The 17,596-nt window shown below is 28.7% G+C and overlaps 1 protein-coding gene across 1 annotated transcript in view; it reads right to left on the reverse strand.

Moving 5' to 3' along the window:
• LOC120774114 (high affinity cGMP-specific 3',5'-cyclic phosphodiesterase 9A) overlaps window positions 1–17,596 on the reverse strand; it is a 170,273-nt gene that overhangs the window by 58,714 nt on the left and 93,963 nt on the right. The window contains exon 4 of the mRNA XM_040103476.1: window positions 3,599–3,924. Within this exon, the coding sequence (XP_039959410.1) occupies window positions 3,599–3,924 (326 nt within the window). The remainder of the gene's footprint in view (window positions 1–3,598; window positions 3,925–17,596) is intronic.

The raw sequence follows: 17,596 nt of genomic DNA on the forward strand, positions 1-17,596 counted from the left end.
AGCAATTGATTTGAAAGTGATAAATATTCCAAAATTCGTGTCAAATCAATATTCACAAATTGTCTATGAATATTTAATGAAAGGAAAATGTAAGTGAAAATATGCCAGTTTATAATGAAATAGGCATAACACTAGCAACAAAGGCTCACACTAGCGCTAGAAATAGCCACCAGAGAGTATTTAACATTAAAATGACAAATATTTACCAACATTGATCCATTGGCGAACTGCAGCTAAACTGCGACCTTAATGCTCACATACGGTCACCCACATATCCTTGCGCCTACTTTGCGCACCACTTTTTCAACGACAAGAAGTTTTAAAACTTTTAGCCACGCTTAACCTTATGCACGGCGTTCGCAATTCGTCTGCTCAAAAAGCGCACAAAATTATACATTTTTCATGAGGCAAACTCGGGTGGGGAATACAGCGCTGTAGACAGACGGTGTTCGCGTGAGTACGTGTGCGTGTGTGTGTGTGTGCATATTTGCTTGTGTACGAACGTTCGCTCGCTTGAGTCGCATGAAATTTTAATATGACACGCTGGCGAAACACAAAATACACAACAAAAAAAAAAAAACGGAAAATAAAATGAAAAGCAAAGTAAACAAGCGCGCTTAAGGCATAAAAACATAAAATAAAATTGAGATAAAAACAAAATGGCTGGAAATAAAAAACGAAAATAACCGAAAATTCGGTAAACCTATTTTACACTATGTGCTTTGCAGCTTTTCGCCTCATGTTTGCGCTATATGCAGTGGAAATAAATAAATGAATTTACAATTTTTACTACGCCAAGCAGATATAGTTCTACATTTCTTATATTTTTTGCCGCCGCAAGCGTTCAGCGACTGCCAACTGGCTGTGGCCAATGCCGTTTTGGTGCCTTTTGGAGGGTGTTGGCTGCTTTCGGAGGAGAGTGATCCTGCCAGCCGTAGGAAGACGCTGCTCTCACTTTGCAAAGAATTTTTATGACAAGTGAATACCAAAAGCAACAAAAAGTAAAAAAATCGTCATCTTTGGCTGCACCGAGGTTATAATACCCTTCACAGGTATACTTCATATACCATAAAAAGGCTTACAAATATATTTATCTTGGTTTTGATCGCTCAGTTTGTATGGCAGCCATTAGTTGTAGTAGTCCGATCAAGACAATTTCGGCAGAGATTGTACCGTTTACTTGGATAATATTCCGTGATATAGATATCTAGTCAAATAAAAAAGTTTTCCATACAAACTCTGGATTTTGATTAATCAGTTTGTATGACAGCTATATGTTATAGTGGTCCGATCGGAAAAGTTCGGGAAAAGATTATACCACTGACTTGGAAAATATTCCGTACCGAATTTCGCATAGATATTCTGCGATATAAAAAAAGTGTTCCTTACAAGGACTTTATTCCGACCGTTCAGTTTGTATATCAGCTATATGCTATAGTGGTACGATCCGAACAATTTCTTTGGAAATTATAGTGATGTCTTGGAAAATAATCCGTGCCAAATTTCATTAAGATATCTAGTCAAAAGTTGTATATAAAAGAACTTAATTCCGTTCGTTCAGCTTGTATGGCAGTTATTTGTCATAAAGGTCCGATATCGGCGGTTCCGACAAGTGAGCAGCTTGTTAGGAAGAGTAAGACGTCTGCAAAATCACAGATCGATATTTCAAAAACTGAGGGACTAGTTTACATAAATGCAGACAGACGGAGAGACGAACATTCTCTTGTTTTCCTTTGCCCCAACTAAGCCCAGTGTCGGAGAGATAAAAAACGTTGACCAATTCAATTTATGAATTCACTTACAAATAGTTTCAATTAGCCTGCGAGTGAGGAATTGGCGATATCCTGTTGCTCCAAAGTCTCACCAGCACTACATTCATATATTTACTATGGCAACAACACATAAAATGCAGCAACCGGAAACCAAAGAAGTACAACAAATTACCCCAAAGCAATAACATACGTGCCATGAAATAATAAGAAGTAAATAACCGATCAGCAGTTTGTTGTGTTTCAGCAACAATATGTTCCTCCTTTCACTTTATTTCGCATAAATTATAGCAACAATAACGAAATAGTACGTGAAGCACGCCTTGCGCAGAAATTTTTGGCTTCCTGCGAATATAAAGCAGATAGCAATCAATTTCATTTTCGCATTTGATTATTGGCACTGGCGAAGGACTCGCTGTCTGGCTGGCGTTGTTGTTTGTGTTATTGTTGGCGTTTCTCTGCTTAATTTTTTCTTTTATTTGCTTTGCGCAAGTTGGGGTCACCAGTAAAGTTGCGACGGTTTGACAAAATCGACAGGCGTGTAAGCACGGATGACAAACAGTCGGTGCAAATTGTATGCGTAGAAGTCAAAATAAAATTGACAAATCGGCTCAGAGGGTAAAGTGTGTTTTACAAGTGTGTCGCGAAAGTTTATGCGAAGACAAACACGCACACACACACACACACTCAAATACTTGCAATACTTTTATTGTTGAAAATTACTTTGCTTATTTACAACTGCCTTCTCTGCTTTTAATTATTTCAGGCAATAATATTGTTTGCGCTAAGTTGGGAAGTTATTTAGGAGCGCTGTAACTGTATTTGATAAAAAAGTTACGTTAGAAGTTAATAAGGAAAAGTAATATTGCCAATGCGGTACACAATTCTAAGAAGTTCAAGTGAATAGCAAAAGGATGGACGAAGCTAACGAAGCTATAAATGCAAATTAGTTGAGAAAATTTAAATTTTTTTTTCAAAAAGAGTTGCCACCTATTTTTACATTTTCAAAATCGTTATCACAAAAATACAAATTCGATACAGCAGCATGAATTACAGAAAATTAAGAAATTGTAAATAAAAATGTATGAAGGTTGCCATATTTTCGAAAATAGAAAAAAATAAATGAGGTGAAAAATGTCAATTTCAATAGTAAATATATCAGAAAATTGTTTTTTAATACTCAAATCATGAAATGTACCAAATTTCTCACGAAAAAAGTGTTGCCACCTATTTTCAATTTTTAAAACAGCACTCAAAACATAGTAAAACCACATTAAATAGCATCAGTTTAAGATGATCAAGAAAGTTAAGGATAAAACTATATAATTTAGTAAAGGTTGCCACACTTTCAAAAATAGAATTGAATAAGTAAATTATGAATAGAAAATATGTATAATAGAACATAGCTTTTTAATTTTTTAATACTCAAATCCTGAAATCTACAATAACTCTTAAAAAAGTGTTGCCACTTATTTTCGGAATTTTAAAATCGTTAACACCAAAGTCCTAAATGTTGCATGAAGCAGTTAAAGAATGTTTGAAGAAAAAAAATAATTTTCAGTAAGTTATGACATTTACAAAAATATCAGTTTCTCTGGGAAATAAGTGGTGAACTCGTTTTTCATACTTCATTAGCACGGAATAAATGTTGGAGAAATTATGAAGAATATCGTTTGAAAAAAAGTGTTATGATTTTTGGGGTTTCGGTAGAGATTTCTTACTTTTTAATGCAAAAACAACGGCTTTGGAAAAAATAAATTGTTTTTCTAGGTAAAAAGTATTATTCACTACTTAAGTTTATTCAATAAAAAGCGTCAAATGCCACTTACCATTTGCGCCACACAGAAGCAATGCCGGAAATTGTGAAATGGCACCTCGTTGTAATGCTTGTAGACCTCATAGAGCCATTCACGCAACGTCTCAATCGGTATATTGAATTTATCTATGAAGCCCAATTCGAGGAACATCGTTTGCATTAAATGTATAACATCGGCATCGCTCCACTCATACGAATCGAATGCGGGCAGCCGCAGTGCTGCCTTCACCTCATCCGAGAAGTTGGTATCACAAATTTCCAGGAAACGCTTTTTCACCTCCTGATGCTTTGGTAGACTGCTTTTGCGATGTGGCGGGCCCATGGGACGTTTAGAGAGGCCTGCAACGAAAGCAAAAGGAGAATGTGAGCATAGTTTGGCATGTTGAGTTAAGGCTTGAGTTTAACGGCGAAAAATTTATGTAAATAAATAAAATGAAAATTTAGCAAAGTCTGTAATGAAATATTGCAAGTCAGAAAAGTAAAATTTGCCAGCATAATGGAAAAAATTGCAAAAATCATAAACAGGAAACACAATTTGTGAGCAAATGCCGGCTTGGCACGCTGCCTAGCTGTCCGGCTGATTAATGGCGCGTTGGTTGCCTCGGTTTGCAACAAAAAGTTGTAAAACAAAAATAAAATATGGAAATAAATAAATAAAAAACTGAAAATAAAAAATGCATAAAAAGTAAATTCACACACAAACGAGGCCAGCAAAAAAGGCGCGCATAAAAAGGCAGACGCCGTCGGTGCAATTGACAAAGTGCCAACAATACCGGAAGTAGCATATGCTGCTATTAGTGGTGACAGCAAGGCCGGAAACTTAATTTAAATGTACCATAATGCATAGTGGATTCGGAGTCATAGTAGAGAAAAAAGATGAGCGCAAAAAGGAGAGCACTCTAAAAAACTAATCGCAAGTTGGTGGACGAAAGGTATGGAGAAAATTAGGATATCGAAATTTTAATTTTAAATAAAATCTTTAATACTCGAATCAATTTTTTTTTTCAAAAGTGTTGCCACCTATTTTCGATTTCTAAAGGCGCTATTAAAAAAAGTAAAACTTGTGAAGCTTAGTCATATCATTAGATGAAAAACTTAAGGAAGTTTAAAAACACATTTTTTTATGTAAGGATTGCCACACTTTCAAAACAAATAAAAACGGAAAATATCGTAATAGGTTATATACACACATATATAAATCAGATTAGGAAATCTTAAAATATAAAAATATGTTAAAAACCCTTAATATATTAATAAAGGTTGCCACACTTTCAAAACAAACAAAAACCGAAAATTTCCGAAATAAGAAGTTATGTAAAAAATCACATTAGGAAATCTTAAAATATAGAAAACTGTTAAAATCATTAATATATTAAATATACTTTTACTATATATTAACCATATTTCACAACTTTCATTTATAGTTGGTTGGCAATATCAAAAAAAAAAATAAAAAATAAATAATTTTCTCATTAAAATAAGCTAGCCCCAGCAGATAGAAAATGATTATGTAGTACTTTCTAATTTTCAGTTCCATATTTTTTGTTAGGTGGCAGCACTTTAAAATGCATTCAATAATTTTAAGATTTTTTTGTTTCATAATTATAACTGTTTTAAATGAAAGCTAATATTTAGAGAATTGTTTTTATATTTTATTAATTTACAATCTCAAGAGACCACTTTTTGTAATCCCTTTTATATACCAACCCATTAAAAACGCATAAAAAGGTATTCGCCTAATTTCATACAATATTACAATAATAAGGTCGCAGAGCTCGTACAACTCACTAAGACTCAAGCCTCTACTGCAAAACAATTAGCCATACCTGAGACTCTCGGTTAAGCCACACCTACAGCTTCTAAGAATTTTAAGAATGTTTACAAACATCTTAAGATCCCTCTACTTCAAAGTTCAAACTGTTTCTCCCAAGAAAAATCAAAATAGCTCAGAGGAAACTTCGTTAAGCCATAAAAAACTCCCTCAACAGGAAAGCTTCAACTTAACAGGTGTGTTTTACAAACCCACACTCCTGTTTGATTTATTTAGTGCGCTTTGTGCTCATTAAGTGGCATTATAAATTTTAAAAGGCTAAGCGCCTACATGTATGCTAATTTTTTATGAAAGGTATGCACATACTGGAAGCTAAGTTCGCAAGTGCAAACTGCTGCAAGTTTTGTAAGCGATGTCCTAAGCTTGTGTAATAAAGCAACTTAATGTGTATTTGTATGGGTGTATATACATACATATGAACATATGTGTGTGGCTGTGTATTTTTGTATAATCGTATACATCTATGGGCATTTGTATGTGTATGGCATGTGCACGTGTACTATGTGTTGCAGATTTGAAAGATTAAGCTTATTGCTGCTAATTGAAGAACTAAAAGCTTTATAAGCAGCTTAAATTGCACAAAAGCAAGAAACAAGGATGCTTGTAGTTATCTACTTTTGTTATAATTCTAAAAAGTAGTTTTTTTTATGAATAAAAAATACATCTAGTGCTCGTTTCTTGGCATTGCAAATTATAGAAAAAATATGTTTATAATAATTGATCATATTTTTTTGTATTTAGTTTTAAATTTCTTAGACATATTTTGATTTTTTTTAATTTTGTTAATTTTTTTTTTAATTTTTTTTGTTAATTTTTTTAAATTTTTTTGTTAATTTTTTTCGTAATTTTTTTTTAATTTTTTTTATTTAAACATTTTTTTTAAATATTTGTAATTATGCTATTGCTAATTTTTTTTTTTAAATTTTCGCTATTTGTTTCTACGGGTTTTTAAACATTTTTTTTTAATGTTCATAATTATGGAAATGTTTTTTTTTTTTGGATTGTTATTAAAATTTTATTGTTAATGTTACTGTTATTTTTGTTTAATATTTACAATTTTTTTTAATATTTTCTTTATAAATAATTTTTTTTCAATTTTTGTAATTATGCAAATTTAAATTTTTTGTTTTTTTTTAACTTTTTTAAATTTTTTTGTATTTAATATTTTTGTATTTTTTTTTTGTAATTCTTTTTTTATATATAATTTTTGTTTAATTTTCCAATTATTTTTCAATTTTTTTTTGTTTTTAATATGGTTTTTTTTTTTAAATTATGTAATACTTTGTTTAATTAATTTTGTTTTTATTTATGTCTTTCTAATTTATTTATTTTTTATTTTTTTTTTTGAATTATTTTATTGTAAACCTTTATTTACAACATTGAATAAAAACATTTTAATTACCGTAACAATTAGCGTTTTTTTTGGATTTTTTTTTTGAAAAATAGATTATATGACTGTTATTGGAAAACCCTGTAGTCCGTAAAAATCTCTTTTATTTTGCAAAAATTTTCAAAGATTGGAAGAGTTTAGAAATTGAGATAATTTAATCATAAATTACAGAACAAGTAGAAGGTACAGTAAACTTAGTTTATCGTGCTTTCTAATAGTGTATACATATGTACATATGTATGTCCATACTTATATGTTGTCGTTGCATGCTGAGCAAAAAAAATATATGTTTTTAAGATTTTAGACCTAACGAGCCTGAACTTAATAAGCTCAAAAGGCAATAAAATGCAACTAAGCATATTTGCACACACACACAGGCGCAAAAGCAATGAAGCGTGAAGTTTTCGTTAAAAAACATATAGAGCTTATAAAGTTAATGCTAACCTAGAAAAGTGGAAAAATTATATGATGCCTGCGCCAAATGTCAACGTCAAGAAATCTACTTTTTCACATTATTGCAATACATCTAAGACGTAAGTGAATTTCACGCCATTACAAATTCGCCTAAAATATGCGAAGATGCGTACTTAGATATGCATATACATACATATGTACATTGAATATATTCAATATTTAATATCTTGGTATATATTATATACTTATGTATATATACATACATATATTATACATACTATATGTGTGTATGATGATATGCAGATGAATGCATTCAAGCGATCAAAAATTATATTTTGTGGCAGCTGATTGAGTTGATAATACAAAAGCAGCCGAACAGAACAAACACAGAATTGGCTGGGTATGTATACATATGTCTGAATATTGAGAATGTATGTACATATGTATGTGAATGAAAAAATTCAAGAAAAAAAGTGAAAATCTTGAAGAAACTTAAAATTATATTTGCGTAGTACCAGTCAACACAACAACAAAAATATAAAAAGAACAAAAATATAAAAAACAACAAAAACTAACAACAGTCTCAAGTGCAAGAATGAAAACAAAAATAACAACAACAATATCAACAACAATAGTAATAACAACAACAAAAACAATAATAACAACAACAAATACCACCAACCCACACAAATAAAAGCGCATCACGTGCAATATGAAACTTCAGGCAACTGTTGTACGTGACGTATGAGTGATGTGTGTGCGCGCTAAGTACGCAATCTGCGCCATTTTTCGTTGGCAGCTGGCGAAAAACGAAGTGCAACTGTCAAAGTGACACAAAAGCAGTACAACAAAATATAAAACACATACATACAAACGAAAATGTCACTTTATAAAATCAAGAAATATATAAATCTTTTATAAAAGTTATAAGCGCTGCAGATTGCACGCAGCTGAAAAGTATGCTACAAAAACTATTTACGAAATGCAATGATAATTGACAACTCTGAAAGCTTTGCGGCAGCAGGCAATGACAGCTAGCAGGCATGCGGAAAATGGTATATAAAATACAAACTCTGTTGCACAGTGTAAGAAACTAACGGAAATTGGCATTTCATCGATCAAAAAGTTTGCACAGCTTGCTGCCATGTATACAAACTCTTGCGTTTTGTTTGCATACAATTTGTTAGATTTCTTTGCACTAACCACTTCACGCAGGTGCGCACGGCGCCTGCAGTTATGCTAAGTAAAAGGATTATACATTAATACAAATATATAAGAAATATGCAAAAATATATACATTTGGTAGTCTCTCACGTTATTTTGCATTTTTCTTACGCAAAGTCATCAATAAATGTGAAAGTTTGCGCAATTTGCAAAATAGGCGTCTGCAAGTATGTTGCAATCATATCAAAAGCAATCCAGTTGCGCTTTCATTTTATCTTATTCATTTGCAAACTATTTTGTTTGCAATTTAAAGTGCTTCTAAAGGTCATAACTGGTATGTACCTTGAGAAAGTAATAATTTATAAATTAGAAATACGCATTTATACAAATTCGATGATTTCATGAAACATTTTTTTTAATACATTTTTTTTTCTTTTCTCAAAAACTATTGAGTTTTAACTAAGGAATTTAAAAAAATATTTGAGCTTATTGTAAGTTTTTTAATAAAAAATAACTTTTTTAAACTAAATTCAAAACCAAAAATTTTCTGAAATATGTTTCACATGAACAATATTTTTGAATTATTTTGGATTACTTTAACGCTTTTTATTTATAAAAATTTTTACATTAAAACGCAAATTGAAACATGAAAATTTTTTGAAATATTTTGAAATTAGTTTTATTACGCTTTTCAAGTTTTTTAATCAAAACCAATTTATTTTATTTAAATCACATATTGAAACTCGAAATATTTCTCAAACAAATTATGAAAAATATTTTTGAATTTAAAACCTTTTACAGGCTGTTTAATTAAAAACAATTTATTTAATTTTAATAGCAAATTAAAACTCGAAAAATTATTGAGAAAATTATAAAAAATTTTAGAAATATTTTGGAGCTTTTTTCTAGCTTTTTAATATTTTTTTTTCTAAATATCAAATTAAAGCTTGAAAATTTTCAAAAAATAGTAATGAGAAATATTTTGAAATTTTTTTCACGCATTTTTATTTTTGTTGAAGAATATGTTCGCTTCTGTACTGACTTTGCCTTAGAGGAGCATCACTTAGAATTCTAAATGTAGCCAACTTTTTAAAGATACCACAAAAATTTGATACAAAATGCAAAAGAATGCAAAATCCTAAGAATTAAAAGAAAAATATTTGAATAATAATAATAATAATAGATAAATCTAAGAAAAATTAGAAACAAAATTGAACATAGCAAAAATTATGTGTATATACATACATATGTATATGTATCTATAACTACAAAAAAATAAAAATTAAGAAGAAATATGTATAAGAAGAAAAGTATAAATAATTAAATAAAAATAATAATTTTAATAAAAATAATTAATTAATTAAAAATATATAAATAAAAAAATATGTATAAAAAAATTAATAAAAAATTATAAATAAAAATAAAAAACATAAGGAAGGAAAGAGTACAAAAAACTAAATTAAAATTAATAATTTTAATAAAAAAGAAGCTAAATTATTAAAAAATATAAATTAAACAAAAAATATATAAAAACTCAAAACATATGCAATAAAAAAACAAAAAAATTATAAAAAGAAATAAAAAATATACACATGTATATAAAAATAAGAAATAATACAAATAATTTAACAAAAATACTTAAAAAAATAAATTAATATAAAAAAAAGTAAAAAATTAATATAAAAAAAAGTAATAAATTAATTAAAAAAAAAATTATAAAAAAACAAAAATTGTATAAACTAACAAATATAAATTAAATGGAAAATATAATTTAAGTTCCTGAATTTTTTACCATTAGAAAACATTTTTTGTTTATTAGCGCAGTTTTGAAAACCAAAATTATATTTTTGCAGTATTTTGTATAACAAATATCTCTGTAATTGTAAACTAAGTTCTTTGAAGAAACAAAAGAAAATTTAGAAAATATAATGATAACTTATTATCAAAAAATATTTATACATTAAAAAAATTTATAAAATCTTCCATAAAAAGTAGCATTTTTAATAATAAATAAGAATTGCACTAAAAATAAAAAGATCTTGTAAAGAAAAAATTTTAAACAAAAAAAAATTAAAAAATATTTCCCATGCAAATGTAAAAAGAATTCTGTTCAGAAAATAAAAATTAAGATAACTCTCAAAACAAATAATAAAGACATATTTAAGGCTGATGGACAGGAGAATAATTATCTGCATAAATTTGCTGATTTTTACACTTATTTTTAACAACTTTTTCAAATATTTTCCTTACAACTCATAATCTCATCAAAAGGAAAAAAAATCGCTCCAACAGGCAAAAACGTAGCATACAACCAGGATTCTTGGTTAAGCAATTTAAATTAGCTATTTATTTAGATTAAAAAATTCCTGTTGTGCCAACGAGATGCCATTCCAAACCACTGAGCAACGACTGATTTACAAAGCAGCGTCGACGCAACAACAAGAAGCCAACACAATTTATATTTTTACATTCATTGCCACCGCAAACCATTACATACTTTTGGCAATAAAATCCAGCGCACAATTTGTTTATTGAAATTCCGGCTGAAACAAAGCGAAGCGCAACATAAATGCGAAAGCAACAAAAACAGAGTAGCTGAAGTTAGAAATAAAAAAAAATAAAAAAAAAAAAAAAAACAATTGCTTTACTCAAACGACACGCAATGAAAGACGACACGCCAGTGCGTGCGCAGGCAAGTATGCAACGCAAAAAGCGCGTAACGGCCAATGGTGCAAGGAAATGCAAGCGCAGCTTTCGCTGTGTGTCTGTGGGCGAGCGTGACGCAAATTGTGTCACATCTCTAAGGAATTTCCCGCTTTTAGCGTTGCGCAAACATGCATCGGCTATAAATGAACTCGAACAGCAATAACAAAAGTCGTTGGCATTGTTAGCTTTTGCATTAGCTGCGCTGGTGCAGTCATTTGCCGAAGTTGTTGTTGTTTTTCCTTTCGTTTTTCCCCCGCTATTTATCTTGCTCTGGGCGCTTATTGCAGTGAATTTGCTTGGACTACGGTTGACAGCATGCAATGCCAACCGCTGATAAGGATAATTGCTACGTGTTGGCATGTGAGCGCTGCCACCTGCTAGTTAAAGGATATATGGCTCGTTTATGTGTGGGTGGTATAAAATTGCTGAAAGTTTCTTTATGACTTTAATGGCAAACATGCAGTTTTTGTTATTAAAGCGCACAAATATAAAAATAACCTTCTCAAATTGGCTCATTTACAGGGGTGAAATTTATTTGCTTTCAGATAAAAATATTTCTTCAAATTTAATTTGGCAATTAAAGTTTTAGTGGATTTTTTGAAAGGTTTTCATTTTGTTAGAAATGAAATAGTGCTAATAAACTAAGGAAGATTTAATTTAATTAAATTACTCAGAATAAGATTACGGTTATTATATAATTCAGTAAAAAAAAAATTGTGAAAATTAAAAATTATGGATTTTAGAGAAGATATGTATGGGTAAAATAATTATTAAGTTTATAAAATAAAAAAAAATTAACTAAAATGAAGAATAAATTAAAATTAAAAAATTTTAATTTAAAAGAACTTTAAAAATTACAAAATAAAAAAAAATAAATAAAATATTCAAAAATTAAAAAAAAAATATATTAAAATTAAAAAAAGTTAATAAAAAAAAATTACAAAAAACAAATAAAATCGGAAAAAAAAAAAAAAAAAAAAAAAATTAACTAAAATGAAAAATAAATTAAGCTTAAAAAAAAAATTTAATTTAAAAGAACTTTAAAAATTACAAAATAAAAAAAAATAAATAAAATATTCAAAAATTAAAATTAAAAAGAGTAATTAACAAAATAAAATATTGTCAGCAGAAATTTACAACACAAATAAAACAGCAAAACAATAAAAAAAATGTAATTGTAAGAATATTACAACAAAAAACATAACATAAAAAAAACAACAAAATGGGAAAATATAAAAACTATATGAATATAATAGGAAAAATTAAAAACTATTAAAAAAATTACAACAAATTAAAAAATAAAATACAAAAGGAAGGAGAAAAATATCTGGAAGAAAATTACAACAACAAAAAACATGAAAACTTTGAAAATTACAAACAAATTAAAAAAAAAAACAAAGGGAAGAAGAAAACCATTCCCGGAAGTAAATTATAAACAAAAATTTAAAAATAATCGAAAACAGAACAACAAAAAACGAAAAATGATTAAAATTACAAGCAATTAAAAAAAAAAAAAAAGAAAGATACAAAAAAAGAAGAGCAAAAATATCTGAAGTAAATTACAACAACAAAAATATACAGTAGAAAAATTTATGTAGACAAACTTACGAATAACAACAAAAGGAGGGAAAACAAAATCAGCGAAAATGTATAATACAACAACAAATATATAATGACAGAAACATAACAACAATAAAACAATTCCAACAACAAAAATTAGAAATGAAAAGACAACAACAAAGAGAGGAATAAATAAAATTCAGTAAAAATAGAAAACATATAACGGAAAATAACAATAAAAAATAAATAAATAAATACAACAGCAGGATTATTGCAAAACAAAATTACAACAACAAATGGAGGAAGAAAAATGTGATGGCAATTTTTATCAATCAAAATAATAATAAATACAACAACAAAATTACAACAACAAAAATTTAACAAATTGAGCATTAAAAGCAATAAACTGTCTAATAAAATCTGCTATTAGTAGATAGTCAATATTAAGTGAATGTACGGCTATACAAATCACGTTGAATACTGTTTGAACATCGATTTCGATTTAATTCGAAATTGAATATTAAAAATGAATTAAAAAAAATAAATAAATAAAAGAAAAAAAATATAAAAAAATATAAAAAAAAAAAAATAAAAAAAAAAAAAAAATAAAAAAAAATGAAAAAAAAAAAAATTATAAAATAAAATAAAAAAAAAAAAAATTAAAAAAAATTAGTAAAATAAATAAAAATAAATAAAAAAAAATAAAAAAAAATATAAAATAAAGTAAAAATAAATAATAAATAAAGTAAAAAATAAAAATAACCAAACCAAACAATATGTTGCATTAAGAATAAAAATTACTACGAATTCAAATGAAAAAAGAAGCAATTATAGAACAAAATTTAAAAAAACTACATAGAAACTAAAAAATTATGCAATTTACAATAAAAGTATTAAAAAAAATAATAAAAAAATAAAAATAAATATAAAATAAAAATAAAAAAAAATAAAATAAAAAATTTAAAAAACTAAAAAAAATAATAAAACAATAAAAAATAGTAATAATAAGAAGTAATAATAACTTAAAAATATTCAATAAAAATTTCTAAATATCGAAACTATAAATAAATGAAATATCTGCAATTTATGAATGTTTTGTGTTCAAAAGAAAAAAAAACTGTCTCAAATCTTTTATAACCTCAGCTTAGCATTTTTTTAACCATAAAATAAAAGAAATTACAACAAATTTTAAATCCTAGAATAATAACTTATTATAGAAATCATATTTAAAATAATTTTATTGTGTAAATAATGTAAGTAAGCTATAAATTTCAAAATCAATTGAAATTGAAAAATAAATATTGAAAGCATTTTTAAAAATTTCCAAACTTGTAAATTAGTGTAAAATTAGTTAAATTCAAAGAAAAGGATTTACCTCAACGATACTTAATTTTTTTAAATTAATTTTCATTACATTAATTTCACGCACATTTTACTTATCGACAAAGAATATAAGAATACGATGGCCCTAATAGTGTCTAAAGTTCGAACGACCCGGCAGGCAGTTCAGTGTTTCCTTTACAACCTTATTTTAAAGCATCGCTAAACAGTTTGAAATTTTTTTAATCTTCGTAAGTCTTATTTAGGCTTCAGAAAGTTTTCGGTTCGAATATGCTGAAAGCAAATATGTATTTATGGTGAAAATTTTTTATAGAACAGAGGGTTAAGCAGTAATTAAGGACTTCATTTAGAAAATAGCACAAAAAGAACCAGAAAAGAAGACGACGATATGGGTTTCGGTCTCTTCGACTAAACAACTCAACACTAAAGTCAAGCAGACTGTGATAAGGTGAGCACAATTGGCAATTAGCTTCTTAGTTGAAGGAACTTCAGTAAGTACAATGGATAGCAATGGATAGTGCTTAGTTCTGGGGGCACCAAAGAAGAGCTGATTGAAATCATCATCAGAGTGGTGTGCAGAAAACAAAGTCAAATTAATGTGTGCACAGTCACATAATTTATTTTTAAAACAAATGAACATACACATGTGTGGAACATTTACTTTATATTTTATATATTATATTTTGCATATAAACATACGCTTACTGAGCACACACACAACCACTACCACAACTGAGGTGATTTGCTTATTTAAAGTTAAATGTGGACTAAACACATACATATGTATATGTAAACATATGGAATATTTTATATATGTATATTCATTGGATTATTTCAAAGTTATAAATAAATACGTACATGCACACATATGTATGTATGTACATATACAAATGTGTTAACGTGAAAGTGTGCATATTAATGCACATTGATTTTAATGGCATTGCGCGTCAGCTTGGCTTGATTATATGTTATTGCTACAACACACACACACATATACAAATATATACATGGGGTTTTTGTGCTAAAATCAACTATTATAAGTTACACCAATGTAAATAAACGCACCCATACATACAAAAAAAACTGCGTAGCCCACATTTAGCACTCGTTTTAATGGCAAATGACTTGTGGTGGAGCGGGCAAAAACGCAAAGTAATGGTGCTGCTGTTATTGTTGTTGTTGTCAGTAGAACTCTCGTATTCATGCATGATTTTATATGGCAGGCATATTTATATTTTTTAATGTGTACAAACATATGTATATCTACATACATACATACATACATACATGCATACATACATACTCTGTACTCAGCTTATTTGCGTGCATTAATGCACTTACGCCTCTGACCTAACAGCTGGCAATGAATATACAATATTTTTATTGCCTGCTTTTAGGCGCACAATACAGCTTTAGCTATACACAGTGTTCAATAGTACCATAGAACATTATGACTGAAATTTTAGGTATTTAGCTAGACTTTCATCTTCAAGAATTATCAAAAGTGAGGTAAAAAATTTCGGGATCCCGTATAAAATGTTTATTTTGAAACTTAAAGTTTTAAAATGAACACTGGTGGTGTTTAAGCGTTTATAAACTGCGAAAAATTTCGGGATCCCGAAGCTTGTTTTTATGAATCACGAAATTTCGGGATTGAGAAGATTTGATAAGAGCATTATGAAGGGTTATGTAGCCATTTAGAAAGTACTTTCAGCTTCTACAATTACCAAAAGTGAGTTAAAAAAATTTCGGGATCCCGATTCTTGTTTTTACCAAGCACGAAATTTCGAGATTGAGTATTTGATAACCGCATTATGACTGCGTCACTAGGCATTTATTTAGCACTTTCAGCTACTATAATAACCAGAAGTGGTTTAAAAATATCCCGTGATACCGAAAAAATACATTTATTTTGAAAGTTAAAATTTTAGAATTTACACTGCTGTGGTATAAGTATTTATAAACAGCGAAAATTTTCGGGATCCCGAATGTTGTTTTCATCAATCCCGAAATTTCGTGATTGCGTATTTTTTATTAGCGCTTTCACTTTTATTCTCAAGTTCGGGATTGAGTATTTGATAAAAGCATTATAACGAATTCTCTAGTTAGTACTTTCAGCTTTGAAATTTCGAGATCGCGAATAAGTATATTTATTTTGAAACTTGAAATTTTTTAATTAACACTGCCTTTATAAACAGCTAAGAATTTCGGGATCCCGAATCTTGTTTTCACTAATACCGAAATTTCGGGATTGAGAAAAAACGTAACTTTTCTTAAGTTAATTCAAGCAATAACAAATCGAATTTTGCTGGCAATACAAATGTTTGACCTAGAAATGAGCTGCAACTCGATATTGATATCGACTTCAAGGCAGACGGAATATTGATAAATTGTGCTGCTTTGCTTGCCTTTTGTTCTCTCATTGAAAAAGAAAAAAAATACACAGACTTCTACTGTGCAAGACAACAGCTATATAAACATGCACACGGTCGCAATCAAATACTCCCCCACAGCTTCAATTGTATTGCACCACACGCACTCAATGGTCTTCTTAACAAACACTGCGTAGAAGCGCTATTGTCACTGACTACTCAAGTCAACGCTCGCTAAAGCACTCCAAAGATAATATTCACACAAGTCATTGCTACTCAAGTGACGGGATTACCAAGTCTTCACGCTGCATATTTACATAAATACTGTTTGCATACTTTGCAGCGTATGCTCGCTCACTTGCCGTTCGCCACATAAAAAGAGGTGGGGTGAGAATTGATATGCAAACAAACTAAATATTTTACATAGTAGAAACATTTTTTCGCGCACCTAGATTGAGCTGTTGCGTAAGAAGTGTTGAGATGGTGCGAAAGAATAGCTAATATTATGGCAATGAAATTCAGCTATTTGATGCACAGTTGGTGAGACTGTATGTTGAATAATATTTCATAATTTCAGAAAAAATAGTTCTTGATAAGCAATGAAATGTCGATTGCATATATTCAAAACTAATTTATAAATACTTTAAGAACGTATAAAAAAGTGGTGTTGTTAACGTTGGAAAAAGCTTTACTCCTAGCTTTGGCTATCTTAAAGATCCTTCACTAAACGATAGTTCAGAAAATTTACTATATTAAGGCCGCGTAATTAGCCAGATCAGATTCTACTTCTTCGGCTTTCATTTTATCAATGAAACTCTACTTTGAAGCTGGCGCTCTTTTTCATAGCATACTTTCATGCGCTAAAAATGTATTGATTTTTTGAAATTATAAATTTTTATAGATTTTCTGTTACATTTTACTGTTTAAAATTCGAGAAACTAACGAAATGATCGTCCGGGACTTTCGATTTTAATTTCGACAATAAAGAATGCTTTGAAGCCAGAATTTTTTTCTTAGCATACTTTTAAGCACTGCAAAGTTTAGTGATTTATTAATAAATAAAAAATACACAATAAAAAATTACAAGTTCTGATATATTTGAGATAATAACAATTGTTTCCTGGTACTCCGATGCTAATTTTGGGGTTAACTTCAGTAAAATGTGCTTAACAGCCCAAATGTATGCTTTATTTTATTACAACTAAGGTTAAGGCATATTTCATACTAAAAAAT

Source organism: Bactrocera tryoni, chromosome 4 (genome assembly GCF_016617805.1).
Source record: "Bactrocera tryoni isolate S06 chromosome 4, CSIRO_BtryS06_freeze2, whole genome shotgun sequence".
In the NCBI taxonomy this organism is placed as follows: domain Eukaryota; kingdom Metazoa; phylum Arthropoda; class Insecta; order Diptera; family Tephritidae; genus Bactrocera; species Bactrocera tryoni.